Source organism: Eucyclogobius newberryi, unplaced genomic scaffold, assembly GCF_026437365.1.
Source record: "Eucyclogobius newberryi isolate DKJ021-1_F unplaced genomic scaffold, fEucNew1.0.hap1 SCAF_4, whole genome shotgun sequence".
Lineage (NCBI taxonomy): Eukaryota > Metazoa > Chordata > Actinopteri > Gobiiformes > Gobiidae > Eucyclogobius > Eucyclogobius newberryi.
The window spans coordinates 28,643,963-28,661,500 of NW_027316056.1; the positions used below are offsets into that span (position 1 = coordinate 28,643,963).

At 41.3% G+C, this 17,538-nt stretch overlaps 3 protein-coding genes and 1 long non-coding RNA gene across 7 annotated transcripts in view; 2 read left to right on the top strand and 2 right to left on the bottom strand.

The window, feature by feature from the left end:
• Positions 1-682: 682 nt before the first annotated feature.
• On the top strand, positions 683-8,673 carry cyp2u1 (cytochrome P450, family 2, subfamily U, polypeptide 1). The gene is made up of 5 exons (XM_072462751.1): positions 683-1,124; positions 6,402-7,061; positions 7,256-7,417; positions 7,494-7,661; positions 7,735-8,673. The coding sequence occupies exons 1-5, from the start codon at positions 698-700 to the stop codon at positions 7,920-7,922; spliced, it is 1,605 nt and encodes a 534-aa protein (XP_072318852.1). The 5' UTR covers positions 683-697; the 3' UTR covers positions 7,923-8,673.
• Positions 3,350-5,034, bottom strand: LOC140377366 (uncharacterized). Its single transcript, XR_011930107.1, has 3 exons — positions 4,962-5,034; positions 4,120-4,230; positions 3,350-3,728 (listed from the first exon to the last, which is right to left on the bottom strand). It is a non-coding gene; the product is annotated as an uncharacterized lncRNA (long non-coding RNA).
• Positions 8,674-8,941: 268 nt separating the features above from the next.
• On the top strand, positions 8,942-12,192 carry hadh (hydroxyacyl-CoA dehydrogenase). Its single transcript, XM_072462341.1, has 8 exons — positions 8,942-9,132; positions 9,525-9,653; positions 9,944-10,101; positions 10,197-10,323; positions 10,393-10,482; positions 10,559-10,631; positions 10,773-10,889; positions 10,971-12,192. The coding sequence occupies exons 1-8, from the start codon at positions 9,019-9,021 to the stop codon at positions 11,087-11,089; spliced, it is 927 nt and encodes a 308-aa protein (XP_072318442.1). The 5' UTR covers positions 8,942-9,018; the 3' UTR covers positions 11,090-12,192.
• Positions 11,840-17,538, bottom strand: part of lef1 (lymphoid enhancer-binding factor 1) — a 41,025-nt gene continuing 35,326 nt past the window's right edge. For all 4 annotated transcript variants that reach the window (XM_072462335.1, XM_072462337.1, XM_072462334.1 and 1 more), the window contains one exon: positions 11,840-13,178. In XM_072462335.1, coding sequence (XP_072318436.1) covers positions 13,099-13,178 — 80 coding nt within the window. In that variant the 3' untranslated portion in view covers positions 11,840-13,098. The remainder of the gene's footprint in view (positions 13,179-17,538) is intronic.

The window sequence follows — 17,538 nt, forward strand, 5'->3', positions numbered from 1 at the left end:
TGTTTACGTTAACAGTTGTAGAGTTCTAGTCAAATACATCTTCTTCCAATAGTAGTATAGTAGCCTATTATCACTTATTAAATAGCCTCCAAGTATTTATATTCAATTTGCATATATTTATTTATGTATTTATTCATTATAAAGAACACACTATTCTGAAACCATATATATTAGTGCCCGTGGTGGGAGGCGCTGTAGAATCCAAATCAAACCAAATCAAATAAGGCATGTATAAAATCAAGAATTTCCTAATAAAATAAAAATAGACTTAGTCTGATCTAGCCGAAAAAAAAACTCAATTTCATTCACTGTTACATACAAACCATAAAAGTGCGTTAAAACACCTTAAAAATAATATATTTATAATATATACATATTATAATGACATCACAAACCACATACAAAAACAGACATTTCTTCAGCCCATCTAAAAACAAAACCAACGGTTTCGTCCCTTTGGTAATGCACCAATCACAGCGGGCTACAACCCCGTCCGCCAATCAGAAGCCAGTACCGGGATGACGCGGGGAGCAGCTGATTTGACCACAACACAGGAAGAGTAGAAGCTTTTCGCGTCTTTTGTTATCAGTTGACCTACAAGTTTTAGCGTTAGTTTTTATTTTTGTTTTAAAGAATGGGATAGATTTGCGCTTTGACACACGCTGCTGCTGCTGCTGCTGCGGGGCTTCGGTGCACAATGGATTTTGTCTGGTGCCACGCAAACGTCGCAACTTTACTTATCTTTACAGTAATGTACTTTGTTCTTGCGAAGTATCGTAAGCGTCAAAAACGTCTCGCGAATATCCCCCCAGGCCCGAAACCATGGCCTATAGTGGGTAACTTTGGCCACTTTCTGATTCCTCCGTTTGTCCGGAAGCTTTTGCAGCAGCAGCAGCCGCAGCAGCCGCAGCAGCCTGTGGAGAAGAGTAACAACAAACACGCGATGGAGTCTTTGACCGAACTGTCAAAAGTCTACGGGGACGTGTACAGTCTGTTTGCGGGTACAACGCTCATGGTGGTGCTGAATGGGTACAAAGTGCTCAAAGACGCGCTTTCAAACCATCCAGAAGTGTTCTCGGACAGACCAGACATCCCGACCGTCACCATCATGACCAAAAGGAAAGGTAAGGCCACGTGTTTGCTGCAGGCGGACAGTGAAACATAATGATCAGTCCAGGGCCGGCCCAAGCCTTCAGGGGGCCCTAAGCGAAAAAAAAATTGGGGGCCCCTCACCACGTCATCAGAATCAGTTTTATTGCCATTGTCAGTAAACAATTCACATATGGGAAATTTCTTCAACGCAAACAAAGCGCACCAAAACTCCAGGGCATCTGTTTGCCAGTTAGTTTATTCTCAACACCTCACAAGCTCAAATATTGATAACTTAAATCCCACAATGCAACTTGGTATTCCGCTGACATCACCTCTACTCCCTGTACAAATAACACACATCCCAGATATGTTTTTGGGCGTATTTGTGGGCGTTAAGGGTCGACAGCCACATTATCACATTAGCAGTTTAAATGAATGAACAGGGGGGGTCTGGGGGCCCTCCCCCAGAGATTTTCAGACCTTTTTCGTGTATTCTGTTGCATTTTAATGTGGTCCAGCCGGCTAAAATAAGAGTAAAATGTTGAGGTTGTAATGCTATAAAATGATGATGTGATGAAACTGTGCCAGGAGAAAATGATTAAAGCCAGTTATTAATACATTAGTGTACTTAATTACTCAATACAATATTGGCTATGAAAATAATTATGATCAAATTGATTAATTTTAACTGAAGATGTAAAATTAATAGTTAGCCTTACTAATTTATCTTTTACAGCTCCCAACTGTTCCTTCTTGCTAAAGTGACAAAACAAGTTATATTAAATTAAACAAATGGCATAAGCATTGCTTAACAATGTTATTCCCAGAGAATGAACAGAACTAGAAGTGAAGGTCCAAACCTCGCTATTGTGAAGCGACTGCGTTTCTGCAACTTTGCCACATTTATATAAAAATATATAGTATTATTCTTTAACAGACATAATCATAATATGTCTGGTTATTTTTCACTATCAGTTTATTATAATTTATAACAAATAGTCTAATGATGCTTTTTAAATAAATTGAAATGTTTTATTGCTCTATTAAAAGTTAATTACAATATAAATGTTTGTTCTGATCTGAACGTCACACACTGGACTCCTGCGTGAAACAATGCTGCGATGTGATTGGCTGATGGACCTTACACGCATAAACCTTTACGTTCCTCTTATTGCACTTTAAGAAGTAAAACAGACATCACGAGTCACGATTGATCTCACACATGGTGATGTGAGAAAGAGGGGCCCGGGACAGGGGCACAAGCCCCCGGAAGCCAAGATGGCCGCCATTGAAACCTATGGAGCTGCTCATTGGCGCATGGTTCCAAAAAAGTTTTTTAGTTCCGCATTACTTCCTGAATACTGGTATATCTCCTCCCACTTTTGTGACGTCATCGCCGTGAGGCTTTGGCGTCGGGAGCGAGCACGTCGACAGCAGCGCGACAGACTCAGAACAGTCAACACGGACTTTTGGAATAATTCGGCTTGAAATAGTCTGTTTACGTAAAGTGTAATGATGAATTGTTATATCCATCTATAAATATACATGTATCATGTTGTAAAGCTCTGATATTAAAGAGAATTATAAAGAAGTGTTAAGATAAAAAGTCTGGTTTAATGACAATAAATTACATTTAGAGGTTTAATAACGTCATCATTTTCTGTAGTTTTTGGTTTGGGTATTTATTTTGTTATTAACTTTTCAGTTATTAATGTACATAATATAATTTGGCCAATATGCATTTTTTTAATCAGATGAGAAGAAATATAAAATATAATCATCGATTCTGTTACATAATTGAGTTAAGCAGTATTTAATTATATTCAGTTTCCTTTTGTGTCGTTTTTGTATCATGTCAATCTTTAATAAATACAAAACACATTTGTTTATTAATGTATTTAATAAAAATAATGAACATGAATGAACTTGTTCAATAAATGCAAATCTGATTATAACTACAAATGATAAATTGATTTTAGCCAGTTTAGTTGAGTTTTAAAGCTACAATGAGTTTTAAAGCTACAATGTGGGAGTCCCTTATTAAGGAGTTTGAGTCTGTACTGTTCATTATTATTATCATTAATAGAATCAGAAAATGTATTGCCATTGTCAAAGAACAGAATTCACAAACAGTGGAACTTGCTTTGGTGATTCAGTGCAACATAAAAATATTAACAATGATAAAACAACCTGTATAAGTCAAATAGAACATACTGAATAAGATAAGATATTCCTTTATTGTCCACACATGAGGAAATTCCGTTGTTGCAACACAGTAGATACAGAGGAAAAGGACAGAAAACTTATAGCAAGTTTAAAAAACACTCTTAATAGATTGATCTTAATAGAAGAACTCTTATAAACAAAAACTCCTATAGACAGAACCTCTCATACCTTAATAAGGAATGGAGGGAAAATAAAGATAAAGATAAAATAAAAACAGCGTAAGACAAAATAATACTAATAATAATGGTAAAATAAACACTCTTTTTACATCAGTTATATGCACATGAATGTGACATTATTGCGTTAAATACTGAATATCTCAGTATTTAACAAGACTTTGTTTCCATGGCTACGCAGTCTTCTGGTGAAAAGGACTTCAGTAAACTCCTCCGTTCAGCTCCATCGTATGACTGAGGGACAAACAGAACATGTCACAGCTTTAGATTATACAAGTCATAGAACATACACTTCATATGTTTTAGATTTATACAAGTCATAGAACATACACTTCATATGTTTTAGATTTATACAAGTCACATAACATACACTTCATATGCATTAGATTTATACAAGTCATAGAACATACACTTCATATGTTTTAGATTTATACAAGTCATAGAACATACACTTCACATGTTTGTCCTGAAGCTGCTTTAGACACATGTGACACAGGAGTGTCTCTTTTGAAGAACAATTATCATTTAGTTTTTTTGATCATAACAAAACAGACATTTTATAAATTCAAAGTACTGATTCTACACTGTTTAATTTTAGTTGAGGCACAAGTTATTATTAAAATACCTTTTGCTTTGGAGTCGTCAGGAGTTTACTTGAGATCACTGTGTCTGCAGTGACCTGTAGTGACCTGTAGAGCTCTGGATAGCACAGACAGACTAAACTCACTGGTCAGCACTGAAGATGAGAAAGATACTTATTAGAACATTGATATATTATGCACATTTAACAGAGAAAAGCTGTAATATGTTATTGACAGATTTACATTTCGCTCTGTAACACAAAAGTTCCTCTTTTCACATTATTTTTTAAAGCTAGAACCAAAAGTCATTTGCTTATGCATAAGTTTAAACCTTAGAAGTTAGAACATAACTGACATGTTTGCTAAATCTCTACATATTCCATGGAAGTAAATCCATGACAGTCCTATAGAAAACAAGCGTGTGCTTTGCTGTTTAAACACAGCACACTTCATTATTAAATGGGTAATAAAACCTCAAATGTCGTCTCAGCCCTGAGTACACCACTGTCACTTTTACATACGTTTACATTTATATATGTAAGATATGACCCATTTCAGCAGGTTATATTTGAATTATTGGTTGTTTTTTATAGCACATAATACAAACATCACTTTATTTCCCTTCTTTCTCTAGTTTTCCTTGATCTGTGCTTAACCTTTTGTCTCTTAAAACATTTAGTAAGAGAAATAATTAGTTATTTATTTGCAGAAGCACGAGCCATCATGACGTATTGTTGCATCTTTGTGTAGCTAAACTTTAGCTTACGTTAGCTCGTGTTAGCTCGTGTTAACTTGTGTTAACTCGTGTTAACTGTGTAATCGTTGATTTACACTAAACATGGAACGATGTGTGAAACGTGAGGAATGACAAACAAACACAACTTACGTGTATCGTTGGTCTCGTCTCGTCTCTTTCTTCTGCTTGTGTTCAGTTTCCGTCACATGTTCCTGGCTCGTTCATGAGGGTTACGTGCGCGCTCGGTGCGCGTACACCGTTCACCGGGAGGTTAAAAATGTATTTTTAAAGTATTTTAGAAACAGTTGAAGAGTGAAATTCCTTCTATTTTATTTTTAGACTAAAAACAATTTAGCATGTTTGGTAATTTTAGAGGCCGAACTCCTGAAATGGTCCGACCAAAAGGCTGCATTCTACTCAACTTGGAGCCAGAGGCAGAGGGGGCGTACCCTATCCAGATACTATAATACATCCATGGACAGGGGCCGCACACTGTTCACTCCAAAGTCTCACGTCAGAGGTTCTGGACGAGACGGCGCTCGTCCGGACCGGATCTCCGCCTCTTAGTGACCCGGGCCATAGAGGCCCCTCACCGGCCTCACCTGCAGCTCACACGGGCTGGTGTAAATGTTAAACTTATTATCTTTTCATTCAGACACATATTGTGCGCGGGGCAGAGCTCTCGTCGCCTCCAGCCTGAGCGAACTAACGTGACAGAATCGTGTTGTTTCAAACAGCAGCATTAACCGTCTCTTTGTAAGAGAAGTTCAATACCTGGAGAGTGTTGTTGAGTTTGCAGTTTCTTTACATCGTCAAGAAGTTTCTTCTTTCGTTTTTCGGCATCGGGGGGATATATTCCTCTGGACATGAGGACCACGCAGGGACCACGTTGTGTTGTGTTTATGTTTTGCTCTCGTTCTGCTCGCGCACAATGAAGTTGCCCAATCAGCGCAGGTTTGGTGTCTTGGTTGCCAGATTGTCATTACAAATAAATGCGGTTTGTGTGTTATGTTACCGCTGTGTGTCGCTGCCGCGCCAGCAGCGCTACTACACTAGTGGCGCACGCTGCGCTTGCACTTCACATAAGACGGGTTGCCAGATTGGGGGCCCTATTAACGCCTCGGGGCCCTACGCGGCTGCTTAGTTCGCTTATAGGCTGGGCCGGCCCTGGATCAGTCCCTAGAAGTCAAAAGGTGATTGTGCGTCTCTCCTTTGCTCTCATTCAATGACCCATGCACCACAATCAATGCTAGACTAACTCCAAGATCCAAGATGTGTCTTTCAGCTTTCATAATCATGTGCAATATTGTGACGTAATGTGAATCATCCTGGTGCAATATTTTCTGTCCATATAACAGCTGTAAATAAGAGTGTTATGTTAGTATTTATTAACTATTTTTGTATTACTATACTTCTGTGCCTAATCTGTGTCGCAATACGTGGGACAAACAAAGGTTATCTTATCTTATCTTATCTACAGTAGAGTTGTTGTGTAAGTGGAGCTTTGGCGCCCCCTGCAGGACATCACGCGATCCCACTTTCGTAATCACTGGCGTAAACAATAACACCCCTGTTCCCTCCATTCACCAGGGATCGTCTTTGCCCCTTACGGACCCGTGTGGAGGAGGCAGCGCAAGTTTTGCCACACCATGCTGAGAAACCTTGGCCTCGGGAAGTTAAGTTTGGAGCCGTGCATACTGCAAGGCCTGGACACCATAAAGACCCAGTTGCTGCATCTCCATAAAGAGCACGGGGCCGCTGGGATAGACCCGGCCCCTCTCATAAGTAACGCCGTATCAAACGTCATATGCTCTATGGCTTTGGGGCAGCGCTTCCGCCACGACGACCAGGAGTTCCGCACTTTACTTCACCTGATGGCGCGCGGGCTGGAAATCTGCGTCAACAGCCCCGCAGTGCTCATCAACGTCTTCCCCCTGCTGTATTATTTGCCGTTCGGCGTCTTCCGGGAGTTGCGACAGGTGGAGAGAGACATCACAGTATTTCTGAAGAGGATTATTCGCGCGCACAGGGAATCGCTGGATCCAGAAAACCCCCGCGATCTTGCTGACATGTACCTGCTGGAGATGTTGGCCCAGAAAGCTGCCGGAGAAGACGGCGACGGCGGCAGCAGCTTCACAGAGGATTACCTCTTTTATATAATAGGGGATCTTTTCATTGCTGGCACCGACACCACCACTAATTCAGTCTTGTGGATTCTGCTCTACATGGTCTTATACCCCGACATCCAAGGTAAGACATGTTCTCCTTAGGGCTGCTGCTGCTGCTGCTGTTGTTGACAGGACAGGTACGCTTCATTCTGGCAATGGAAAGATTGGAATAATTGAGCAGCTTGTTTTTCGTAATGGTAGAAAACTAAAAGCTGAGAACAACGTGATTTCAATGTGTTGGTGTCTTACAGCGTTGCATTTTTCAACTGTTTACAGACAAAGTGCAGTCGGAGATTGACGCAGTGATAGGCCAACACCGGACCCCCTCTATGACCGATAAGGGCAGTCTTCCTTTCACTGAAGCCACGATCATGGAAGTGCAGCGGCTGAGTGTGGTGGTTCCTCTGGCTATCCCCCACATGACATCCATGGACACGGGTAAGTGGAGCCTTTCATTATTCCATTTTAAGGTGATTCAGGACCTGCTTAAATACTGACCTTTGTGTACTTGCAGAGTTCTGTGGTTACTCCATCCCCAAAGGTACAGTGATTATACCCAACCTTTGGTCCGTACATAGGGATCCAACTGTTTGGGACGAGCCTGATCATTTCAATCCGGAACGCTTCCTGGATCCAGAAGGAAAACTGCTGAGGAAAGAGTACTTCATACCTTTTGGAATTGGTAAGTGTTGAATTTTGCATGTAAAGCAGTTTGGTTGAGAACAGAGTATTTGTGACTCCTTTGTTGCCCTTAGGTCGCAGGGTGTGCATGGGCGAACAACTGGCCAAGATGGAGATGTTCTTGATGGTCACCTGTTTATTCCAAGCGTTCACGTTTAGGTTACCGGAGGGACTGTCTCCTCCTCCTCTGCAGGGACGCTTCGGCCTGACCTTTGCCCCTTCACCTTTCACTGTGTGTGTGAGTCCTAGGACCACAAGATGACATCAGCATGGCTGACATTACAGAACGTACTTATTCAGGAAGGTCAAAGCATATTCTATTGTCTTTTGGAAAGACACCAGCGCGCACATATCAAACTGTAACCTGAGCTTCTTCTGCATATGGACTTATTTTAATTCAGGAAAACAGCAGAAGGACTATTTATTGAATTTGTAATCACCTTGCTATAAGCTTATATATGAATCTAATGTGGCTTAAACTGGCACTTTACTGTCAGAATCAGAATCATTGCCATTGTCAATGAACAGAATTCACAAACATAGGAACTTGTTTTGGTGATTCGGTGCAACATAAAACAATGAACAATGAAGTCACGTCCATCAAACAAAATAACAAATCTTAGAATAATAATGGACAAAAACTTTAACTTTAGCAGCCACATGAAATCAATAACGTAAGCAGCTTTTCATATCTAAACTTGAGATACCTTTGTCTCCAGTAGGTTAGACCAGGGGTTCCCAAACTTTCAGGACCCCCAAAATAACCATGCAAACAACTCGGGACCCAAACAAAAAAATAAAATAAGACATCTGTAATCATTTCAAGTTGCAAACTTTTAAACTTAGGTTTATTTGTATTTATTTTAGTCAGAGTTTCAAATATTTGCAGATGAAGATGTGAAACAGACAATGGCTCAAAACAGTTATGTTTACCTGTGACTGAAATGATTTTATCCGCATGACCCTTGCATTTTAAAATTATTATGTATGTCTATATTTGTTTGTGTTGTTATTTTGAGGAACATGTCTTGTTCTGTAAAGCTCTTTGAATTACTTTGTGTATGAATAAATTACTTCAAATAAACTGATATTTGCTTTAATGTTAATTTCAACATAATTCTGGATTTTCGACTACATTTTGGTTCTTGCATTGGCCGTTGTGTGACCTATTGCCGGATAAAGCCTAATAGATCCATGGATGAAGCTTATAAAAATGAATGATTCAAAGTTTCCAACGTGTGTGAAAGGCATGGATGTGTTATATTGGTGAAAGGTCGCGTGGTCACGTGATCACCTCCTCTTGTGTCCCCTGGTCCTGGTCCTGGTCTGTCCTGAGTCTGACTCTTCCCTGCGTGAACATGGCCTTCTTCACCCACTTTTGCAGAGGTTTTTCCACATCGTGCGTGAGAAATGTGGTGATAAAACATGTCACGATTATTGGAGGTGGACAGATGGGCGCAGGGATCGCTCAGGTAGGACACGCCATGTCTTTATGCTAGCCTGTCAAGTAGCAGTAGCATGCAGCACGATAGCTTTAAACTACAGTAACATTTGTTAAAAAATATGTTGTGGCAAGCGTACTGTGCTCATTTTAGAAGGCAACTTGTAATCTTGTTTATTAATCGCATTTATTGGTATATTTTAAACGGGCAAAGTTGGTGGAGTGCTACTACCTAAAGGGTCCGCCACAAACAATCGCTGTAGCGTGTGGTTCCACTTTCTGCGTAAAAATCTAAAGTTAAACATACAAATCGTGATCAACAAATGAAAAGCGGGAACATTTTCGATAAACCAATATTAGAACTATAAAGCTAATAATATAGTAAGGATTGGAGTGTAACCTTAAATTCATGTGAATTGTAAGGTAGCTGCATCTACTGGCCACACGGTGACGCTGGTGGACACATCTGAAGACGTCCTCAAGAAGTCTGTCAAAGGAATCGCAGGGAGCCTTAAGAGAGTGGTCAAGAAGAAGTATGCAGACAAGCCAGAAGTGAGATCTTACAAATCAACATATGTCATACCTGTTTATAGCTTTTATTAAATGTAGGATTGCTTAATTCATTTGCAATACTGTAATCATCATGTGCAATACTGTGACACAATGTCAATCATCCCTGGTGCAATGTTTTCTGTCTGTATAAGAGCGTTATTATTAAGATTCTAAGAGTAATTTCCAATCTGTTTTTATTATTATGCTCCTAATCTGTGTTGCAATACTGGAATTTCCCCGTTGTGGGACAAATAAAGGTTCTGTTATCTTATTCTTCTTCTTTTTTGTAGGCAGGTGAAGAGTTCATCCAAAAAGTCTTGAAAAACATAGACACTTCCTCGGATGCGAAAGCTGCCATCCAGGGCACAGATCTGGTTTTGGAAGCCATTGTTGAAAACCTCAAAGTCAAACAGGATCTCTTCAGCGCTCTTGACAAGGTCGCGCCCGAGTACGTCGGTTGTTCCAGTGTTCGTTTAATTCTTAGACTCGGGCAAACCTTGATCCGCCAGAGTTTTGACTTCCCGGTTTACATTTCTTCCTCAGACACACCCTTTTTGCCAGCAACACGTCCTCCCTGCCGATCACGGACATCGCCAGCTCTACAGCCAGGCTGGACCGTTTTGGCGGCCTTCACTTCTTCAATCCTGTACCGATGATGAAACTTGTGGAGGTAGAATCGTCAGAATCCAATATTGCCATGAGATAATGAAACGCAGTTGAATTCATACATATTTTACAGGTTATAGCGACTTCATCAACGAGCCAGGACACATTTGACTCTCTCTTGAACTTCAGCAAAGCCTTGGGGAAAACGCCAGTGTCTTGCAAGGTAACGATTTGTACTTCATTTGATTGTAACTTTAATAGTTTTCTATGTTTTTTTTAATTATTATCACTTTATTTAGGACACACCTGGCTTCATTGTGAACCGTCTTCTGGTTCCTTACATGATGGAGGCCATTCGGTTGCATGAAAAAGGTACGATTGTTGATGCAAGAACAACATTAGGACTCAAAATATCAGTGACACCATTTATGTTTTAAATATAACCTTTATAAAATGATGTTCGTATTGTCACAAATTCTCCTCCTCCGCCCGGTTGTTGTTTGTCATTTCCAGGTCACGGGTCCAAGGAAGACATCGACATCGCCATGAAACTCGGGGCCGGTTATCCGATGGGGCCGTTCGAGCTCCTGGACTACGTCGGACTAGACACGGCAAAGTTCATCATGGACGGTAAACTTTGAGAACGTTTTTGATATTCCATAAATGAAAGACGGCCGAGCGTAACTTTACATTGTGTTTGTCTCTGTGCAGGCTGGAGTGCCATGGACGCTGGGAACCCACTGTTTGCACAAAGCGAGCTGCTCAACAAACTGGTCGCAGAGGGGAAATATGGCAAGAAGACCGGAGAGGGATTTTACAAATATAAGTAATTAATATGCAATGATGATGGTAAATTAATTGACAACACTATTATCAAGATTCATGACTTAATTACGGGACTTGTCTGTGGCTGGACTAACTATGTGCCTTTTTCACCATTGAAAACAAAAACGTCCATTTGTCAATTGTGAATACTGTATGTATGACAATAACATAATTTTTTTTCAAATATTGGTACCCTGGCTCTGTTGTTTACACACCGACTTAGTCTCATTTTCCATCCATCATCAACATTTCAATTTATAATTCTACATTTAATGATTTCTCCCATAATATTTCAAAGATTACGTTTGTTCTCAGTCGTTTGTAAAGGCGCTGGACTCTCCCCGCAACACTAGGGGGCGCTGGTCTGCCACAAATGCTGAATCCCGGCTCAGTAGATGGAGATGGTCTATAAATAGAAGCCTTTGATGTTGGCTCTTATTAGAAGCGTCTAGTTTCAAAATAATCTGAAACTAAAGCTTTATAAAAAAAAAAAAAATAACAGCGTCAAGAAGAGACAGGATGTTCTTTTAAATCCCACCCCGAACTTTATTGATTTCTATAATACGTTCTACTGTATTTTACACCTATGTTCTCTGGAAGTCACGAGCAGGAGGTGTGTTTACGTCTGTGTAGAAAAGCCCTGAACTGTACTATGTATTTCTTTAATTCAAACATGGCTGCAGACAAATTACATTTTAATTACATTTTCCAAACCGTTATGACAACTGCCTCGTCACACGCAACTGGACAATGAGCCAAGTGTGCATTTTTTTTATTTTCTTTAAAAAAACAACAAAAACATGTTGAAACAGTTCAAATATGACCATTTGGGAGCAAATGCTATACCAATATGACAGTGACCCAAAAAGATGACAATTAAAAAGGAATTGATCAAGTAATACTAAAATAGAACATTAAAATTAAAATGTTACAGAGATGCTTGAATGGAATAAACAACATGGCAAAAGACCACACTATTAGCTACCAGAGAAAAAGACAAAAGGTCCATTGCAATAAAAGAAAAGACTGCCAAGTGCTGGGGTAAATATATATATCTGCTTCATTTGTCATGATTTCCAACAATAAAATATAGGCCTCTGAGCAATCACTCTCGCCTTTGTCCTAATGTTGCCTGCAAAAATACCAAGAAAAGTGACATATCCTGACAGTTTTAAAAAGTACACATACTGAGCATTATTTTACATCTGAGCAAGACTCGAGGTCACTATTTGTTACAAATAGTTATCAAAAGAAGCCTTTAAATTTTCTGCAAGATGCTTCAGCAAGAAAAAAATGGCTTTCCTGTGTCCAAAGCTTATTTTCATATATACCACGATATATATATAAAAAAAACAATATTAAAAATATCACTAAAATGTACACCAAGAAACTGAAACGAGAATTCAAGGTACAAAAAAAGCATTCAAAATAAATGTCGGTCTAAAATGAAGAGCAAAATCAAAATCCTTTATGCACCAACTGGTCGTGAGCAAAAATGGCGCCTTTAGGACGTTTCTTGGACAAGATGAGATCCCTCCATCTTCTTTAGTGCAGTCTAACAAGAGGTGTTTGGTCGGCCGGGCACAAAACCCTGAATGGTCTCAAGAATCCAGTGAGCGAAAAAAACGGTGGTGAGGGTGACGTCGAGGGAGCGAAAGTTGGCCTAATGAACTATACAAAAGCAAACCAGGCGACAAATAACTTACAATAACTTAGAAACGGGCGTGAGAGGGCAGAGTTTTTGTGCGCACATCAAAAGTGGCTGCTGGATTTTCAGTGCAGTGCCTTGGATTGCGATAAAGCTGATTCGAGAGACAATGCGAGTGACTAATCGTGATTGTCTTATTCAGTTCGGTGTCTCTGGGAGTACAGTGAGACGGTGAGGCGTTCTCAGCGCGTGGCGGGTCGAAAAGCGGGGTCAAGTTCGGGGTAGTGGGAGTGGTAGTGGGGGGTGGGCGGGGTCCTCTGAGAAGTGGAGGCGTTAGGTCGGACTGTTCGAAGGTCTTCGTGGAATCTAGCAGGCCTCCATCTCAAGCAGAGGGCCCGGAGCTGCTGCCTTCGCTTTGCATGTGGAGAAACTGTTCCGCTTTCCTCCTGTTGAACAAAACATAAGAAGCTGACGTTAGACACTTGATTGAAACCATTTTACTACGTTTGCATTGCAAGGGTTCAGAACTCTTCCCGTTTAACAGGTGAAACGGGCGTCTAATCAACGTTTTTTAATGCATTTGCAACTTGTATGTTTCCACGCAGTTTACATTTTGACTAGAAGCGTGAATGAACGATGTTTCGAGAAAAGCATGGGAGGTAAAGGAGGTGCATCGACTGCGATTGGAGAAAGCCAAATCGTTTTTTATGTCATTTTCTTGGACAATGTTTTTATCTTGGCGTTGGTGTTGGTGTCGTTTGCATTATGGGGACTAAAATCTGCACATGCTCAAGTCACAGGAACCCACTTCTTTTATTGGGACAAAAATCAGGTCCCAATCAGGACGTCGTAACTCCTTTATTATAAGCGCAAAAACACAATGAGGGTTTAAATGGTTTTAGGTTAAAAGTCAGGCAAGTTGTAACTATGGTTAAGGTTGGGATCGGTCTCCAGGAAGTCAATGTAACACAGCGGTGGAAGAGGACTCTATTTACGGTGGTTATTTAAGTAAAAGTGAAGCTACAGGAGCTCAAAATACTCAAGTAAAGGCAAAAATAGCACGTTAAAAAATCTGCTCAAGTAAAAGTATAAACAAACACCTTTGAAAATGAGTAAAAAGTAATTCATGCAGATTTTTAGAACTATTTAAGTGTCAAATTGTGATCTTGTCATTGGTAAACTGAAGCAAATTTCCTGGTCATGTCTATTTTTGTTTGCTCAAAGCTGGAACTGGGAAAAATATAGGCAAGATGTCACCATGAATGCGCTAAAGAAGGATCAATACTTTTACTTTTCAGACCAGTACAAGTATCCAATGTCAAATTTACTTAACTAAAGTACTGATACCTAAAAAAAAAGTACAGCGCTTTTACTTTGTGATGTAACGTTCCCAAAAGCATGGAAACATGTGCGTGCACGTTTTATTTGTTGACAAGTTGCAAAACGAGACATTTACGATCCCTAAACTGTAGAATAGACGGTTTATTTATTTATTTTCCTGAATGTCAGTTTGTGTTGTGAGAGTTTCGATTAAATTACACACAAACACGTCACCGAATCCCTTCACTCCTTCGTATTGATCGCCACAACTTCTTACACGTTGCCATTACGAATCCACTGAGTGAAAGACGTGACTCAGGAGTGACTCAAAGCGTCTCGTTTGAGGGCGCGGCACGTTATCGGCCTCTATCTCGCCCTCCACACAATCAATCATTAGTATTTCTTTTCTTTTTTTTGTGTCCAGCATTTGGGGATGATTGAATGGAGGGCTTAGCGGCAGTGTTGAGCGGTACAGAAGGGTCAGAGTTCGCCGGCAGGATGTGGGCCGGTCCTGCCTTTGATCTGGTCCAGCAGCGCGGGGGGCGGGGAGCGGCGGGCGGGTTGCCGTGACCCAGCAGGCCTCCCCTCCCCGCTCTCCTCTGTGCCCTCGTCTGACTCGCACGCTCCCAGCTTCGCTCTTTCAACGCCGCGCTCTCTGCTCGACATTTAGACCGGCGCGGCAGGTGGGCCACGGGAAAACGAGGAACACCACGACCCACCAAGAGTTCGTGGAGTAATGTTGATCTGCCGGACAAGGGTTCGGACTTGTTTGCATCAAGGTGGAAGGGAGATTCTGCCGTTTAATTGCATCATTTATCCGTGGTTCTTTGAGAATACGGGACAGACATCAGTGTGTCCGGCTGCTCTTGAACACTAAATCAACTCAATAAGATGAGGGAAAGCAATGGTACAGCCAAGTTTTCTTCTGCCAAGCGCAAGAAAGAACACAAAAACATCAGAAAGAACCATGGCAGGAACGGCATTTGTAACGATATGAAACTGAAACGAGTTAAAGTTCATTTGCAGAATAGTTTGTCTGAAGTAATGTACGGCACGTCGTTTAGCAAAGAGCGAATTAGAGCCACTTATTTCTGGATGTTTTTCATTTCAAAGCGCATTCTAAAATAAGATTCGTACAGATCTGTAGGCGCTCAGTGACGGCTCGCTCCGCTTTATCAAACTCATGAAAGCCTCTCTTTTCCCTGACTGGGAAATTGTTTGTCAAGCCTGCGAAAGTATTCTTCCCTCGCTCGTGATCGGGGCTCAGGCTAACGCAACGGAGTTAACTGCCATTATTGACAAGCCGAGGAGAGTTATTTAAGGCCCGAGCTGCATCAAATAGAATGTGTGATCAAAGTGGAGGTGCATGGATGCCTCCTGCCACCGAAAACTGTTTTGTGAAGACGAGAGAAGGGAAAAAGGAGCCGTCTCGTTGGCTTCTCCCTCGCGGCCGGGCCAGAAGTGTGTTTTTGTAGGAGAGGAGTCAGCTGCCGCTCCGACGGCTTTGAGACACATGGCACAGACGGCTTTAGCACATGTGGATGAAAGGAGCGCGACCGAGGCAGCGCTGACCCCAAAGTATGAACTGAAAGGAACACAGCCGCTCAGAGAGAGAGAGAGAGAGGGAGAGTTCCTGACGCTGTTATTCACCTCCGCCGCCCGCCCTCTTTTCATCCTGGAGCTCAAAGCTGGCCCGTGTGCCCGCCGCCGCTCGTTTCCTGGGGAGCACCTTTTTTTCCCCCCTCCCCTCTTCGGCAGACATGAAACGCTCTGGCCTTCCTGCCCGGGGGAAGAGGCCTGCGGGAACCGGGACCGGGACTCGCAGCAGGGGTGCGGGCCCCCGTGCTGGTGGTTGGCGGTAGGGGGCAAGCGGGGCAGCGGGCCAGCTCTTCACAAGCTCCAGTCGATACAAATACCAAGATTCAGGAGCACAGTGACCCCGCCTCCCCCGGTGCTGGGCTCAGGAATGCCAGTCTGAACTTTTTTTTCTTCTCTTCTCTTTTTCTTTTTTTCTTTTTTTACAGGAAATGAAATGCTCCTCTGTTCCGAGCACTCTGCGCGCACTACCAAGCCGTGCCCCTCCTCTACTCTCCCACAAATTCATTCCTATTGCACGGAGGAAGTGGGAGGAATAGGAGTGGGACAAGGCCGCCGTCTTGTGTTTGAAGTGTGGGAGGTTAAGTCAACGGCCTCGACTGCAACTTTCACCTCCGAGGCCAAATCAAATGGGATCTTGACCTCATTAGAACTGCGACTTGAACTGCCGACCGGTTGTAAACGTTACGGATGTCGAGGTGTCAATTCAAACAGATAAAAATGTCATGTACACAGTCAAGAAGGCGGTCAAAAGCATCAATAAATAATCAATACTAAATCTGGTATCAAGAGTAGATACTTATTTGAACAGGTATCGATTTACTGTCATACTCATACGCAATAATGTCATATTCATGTGCAATACTCATACGCAATAATGTCATATTCATGTGCAATACTCATACGCAATAATGTCTTATTCATGTGCAATACTCATACGCAATAATGTCATATTCATGTGCAATACTGTCATACTCATACGCAATAATGTCATATTCATGTGCAATACTTTCATACTCACACGCAATAATGTCATATTCATGTGCAATACTCATACACAATAATGACATATTCATGTGCAATACTCATACGCAATAATGTCATATTCATGTGCATATAACTGCTGTAAATAAGAGTGTTTACTTTGCCACTATTACTATTATTATGATTATTATTTGTCTTATGTTATCTTATTTTTTTTATTTTTTCCCCTCTATTCCTTATTAAGAATATGAGAGGTTCTGTCTATAGGAGTTCTGTTTATAAGAGTTTTTCTATTAAGAGTGTTTTTTAAAGCTTCCTATAAGTTATCTGTTCTCTTACTTCTGTATCTACTTGTGTTGCAACACCGAAATTTCCCCATTGTGTTTACAAATAAAGGCTTATTTATCTTAAAATCACATACATAGGACAAATTTGGGCCTTTTCTGGAGCTTCAACAGAACATAAAGAAAGTTCTGCTTTTTTGTGCTTTAGTTTGAAGCCTTGACATAGTTTGAAATTACCGCGACAACACATCAAAACTGTACTAATTTTATACTTTTGTGTGACTGTTTTGGCACAACGTTAATTCTCCTACAACCTTGCACTCAAACCACTACAGCCAAATCTGCATTTATAGCGCAGCGAGTTGGAAAGTGGAGTTGTACTTAGAAGTTTGAACTGTTCTCTAGCAAAGACTCCCAGACCACTTTTATTTGAAACCCAACCCAACAACAAACCATTCCCTGCCAACACCGCTACGCCGCCCGCTGCACTTAACAGCCCGGAAATATTGATGCGTCGGGATTGGACCGCCGAGAGTGGCATGCCTCAAAAGTGACCTTGGTCTGTTGGGCGACACCTCCTTGAAAAGCCACCTCATTCTCAATAAAAAAGGCGATGGCGGCG

Bases quoted from the DNA above. Each gene is read 5' to 3' on its own strand.
- cyp2u1 (XM_072462751.1), top strand. From the start codon at position 698: ATGGATTTTGTCTGGTGCCACGCAAACGTCGCAACTTTACTTATCTTT. The intron at 1,125-6,401 runs GTAAGGCCACGT...TCCATTCACCAG, and splicing joins CATCATGACCAAAAGGAAAG to GGATCGTCTTTGCCCCTTAC. The intron at 7,062-7,255 runs GTAAGACATGTT...AACTGTTTACAG, and splicing joins CTTATACCCCGACATCCAAG to ACAAAGTGCAGTCGGAGATT.
- hadh (XM_072462341.1), top strand. From the start codon at position 9,019: ATGGCCTTCTTCACCCACTTTTGCAGAGGTTTTTCCACATCGTGCGTG. The intron at 9,133-9,524 runs GTAGGACACGCC...GTGAATTGTAAG, and splicing joins TGGGCGCAGGGATCGCTCAG to GTAGCTGCATCTACTGGCCA. The intron at 9,654-9,943 runs GTGAGATCTTAC...TCTTTTTTGTAG, and splicing joins AGTATGCAGACAAGCCAGAA to GCAGGTGAAGAGTTCATCCA.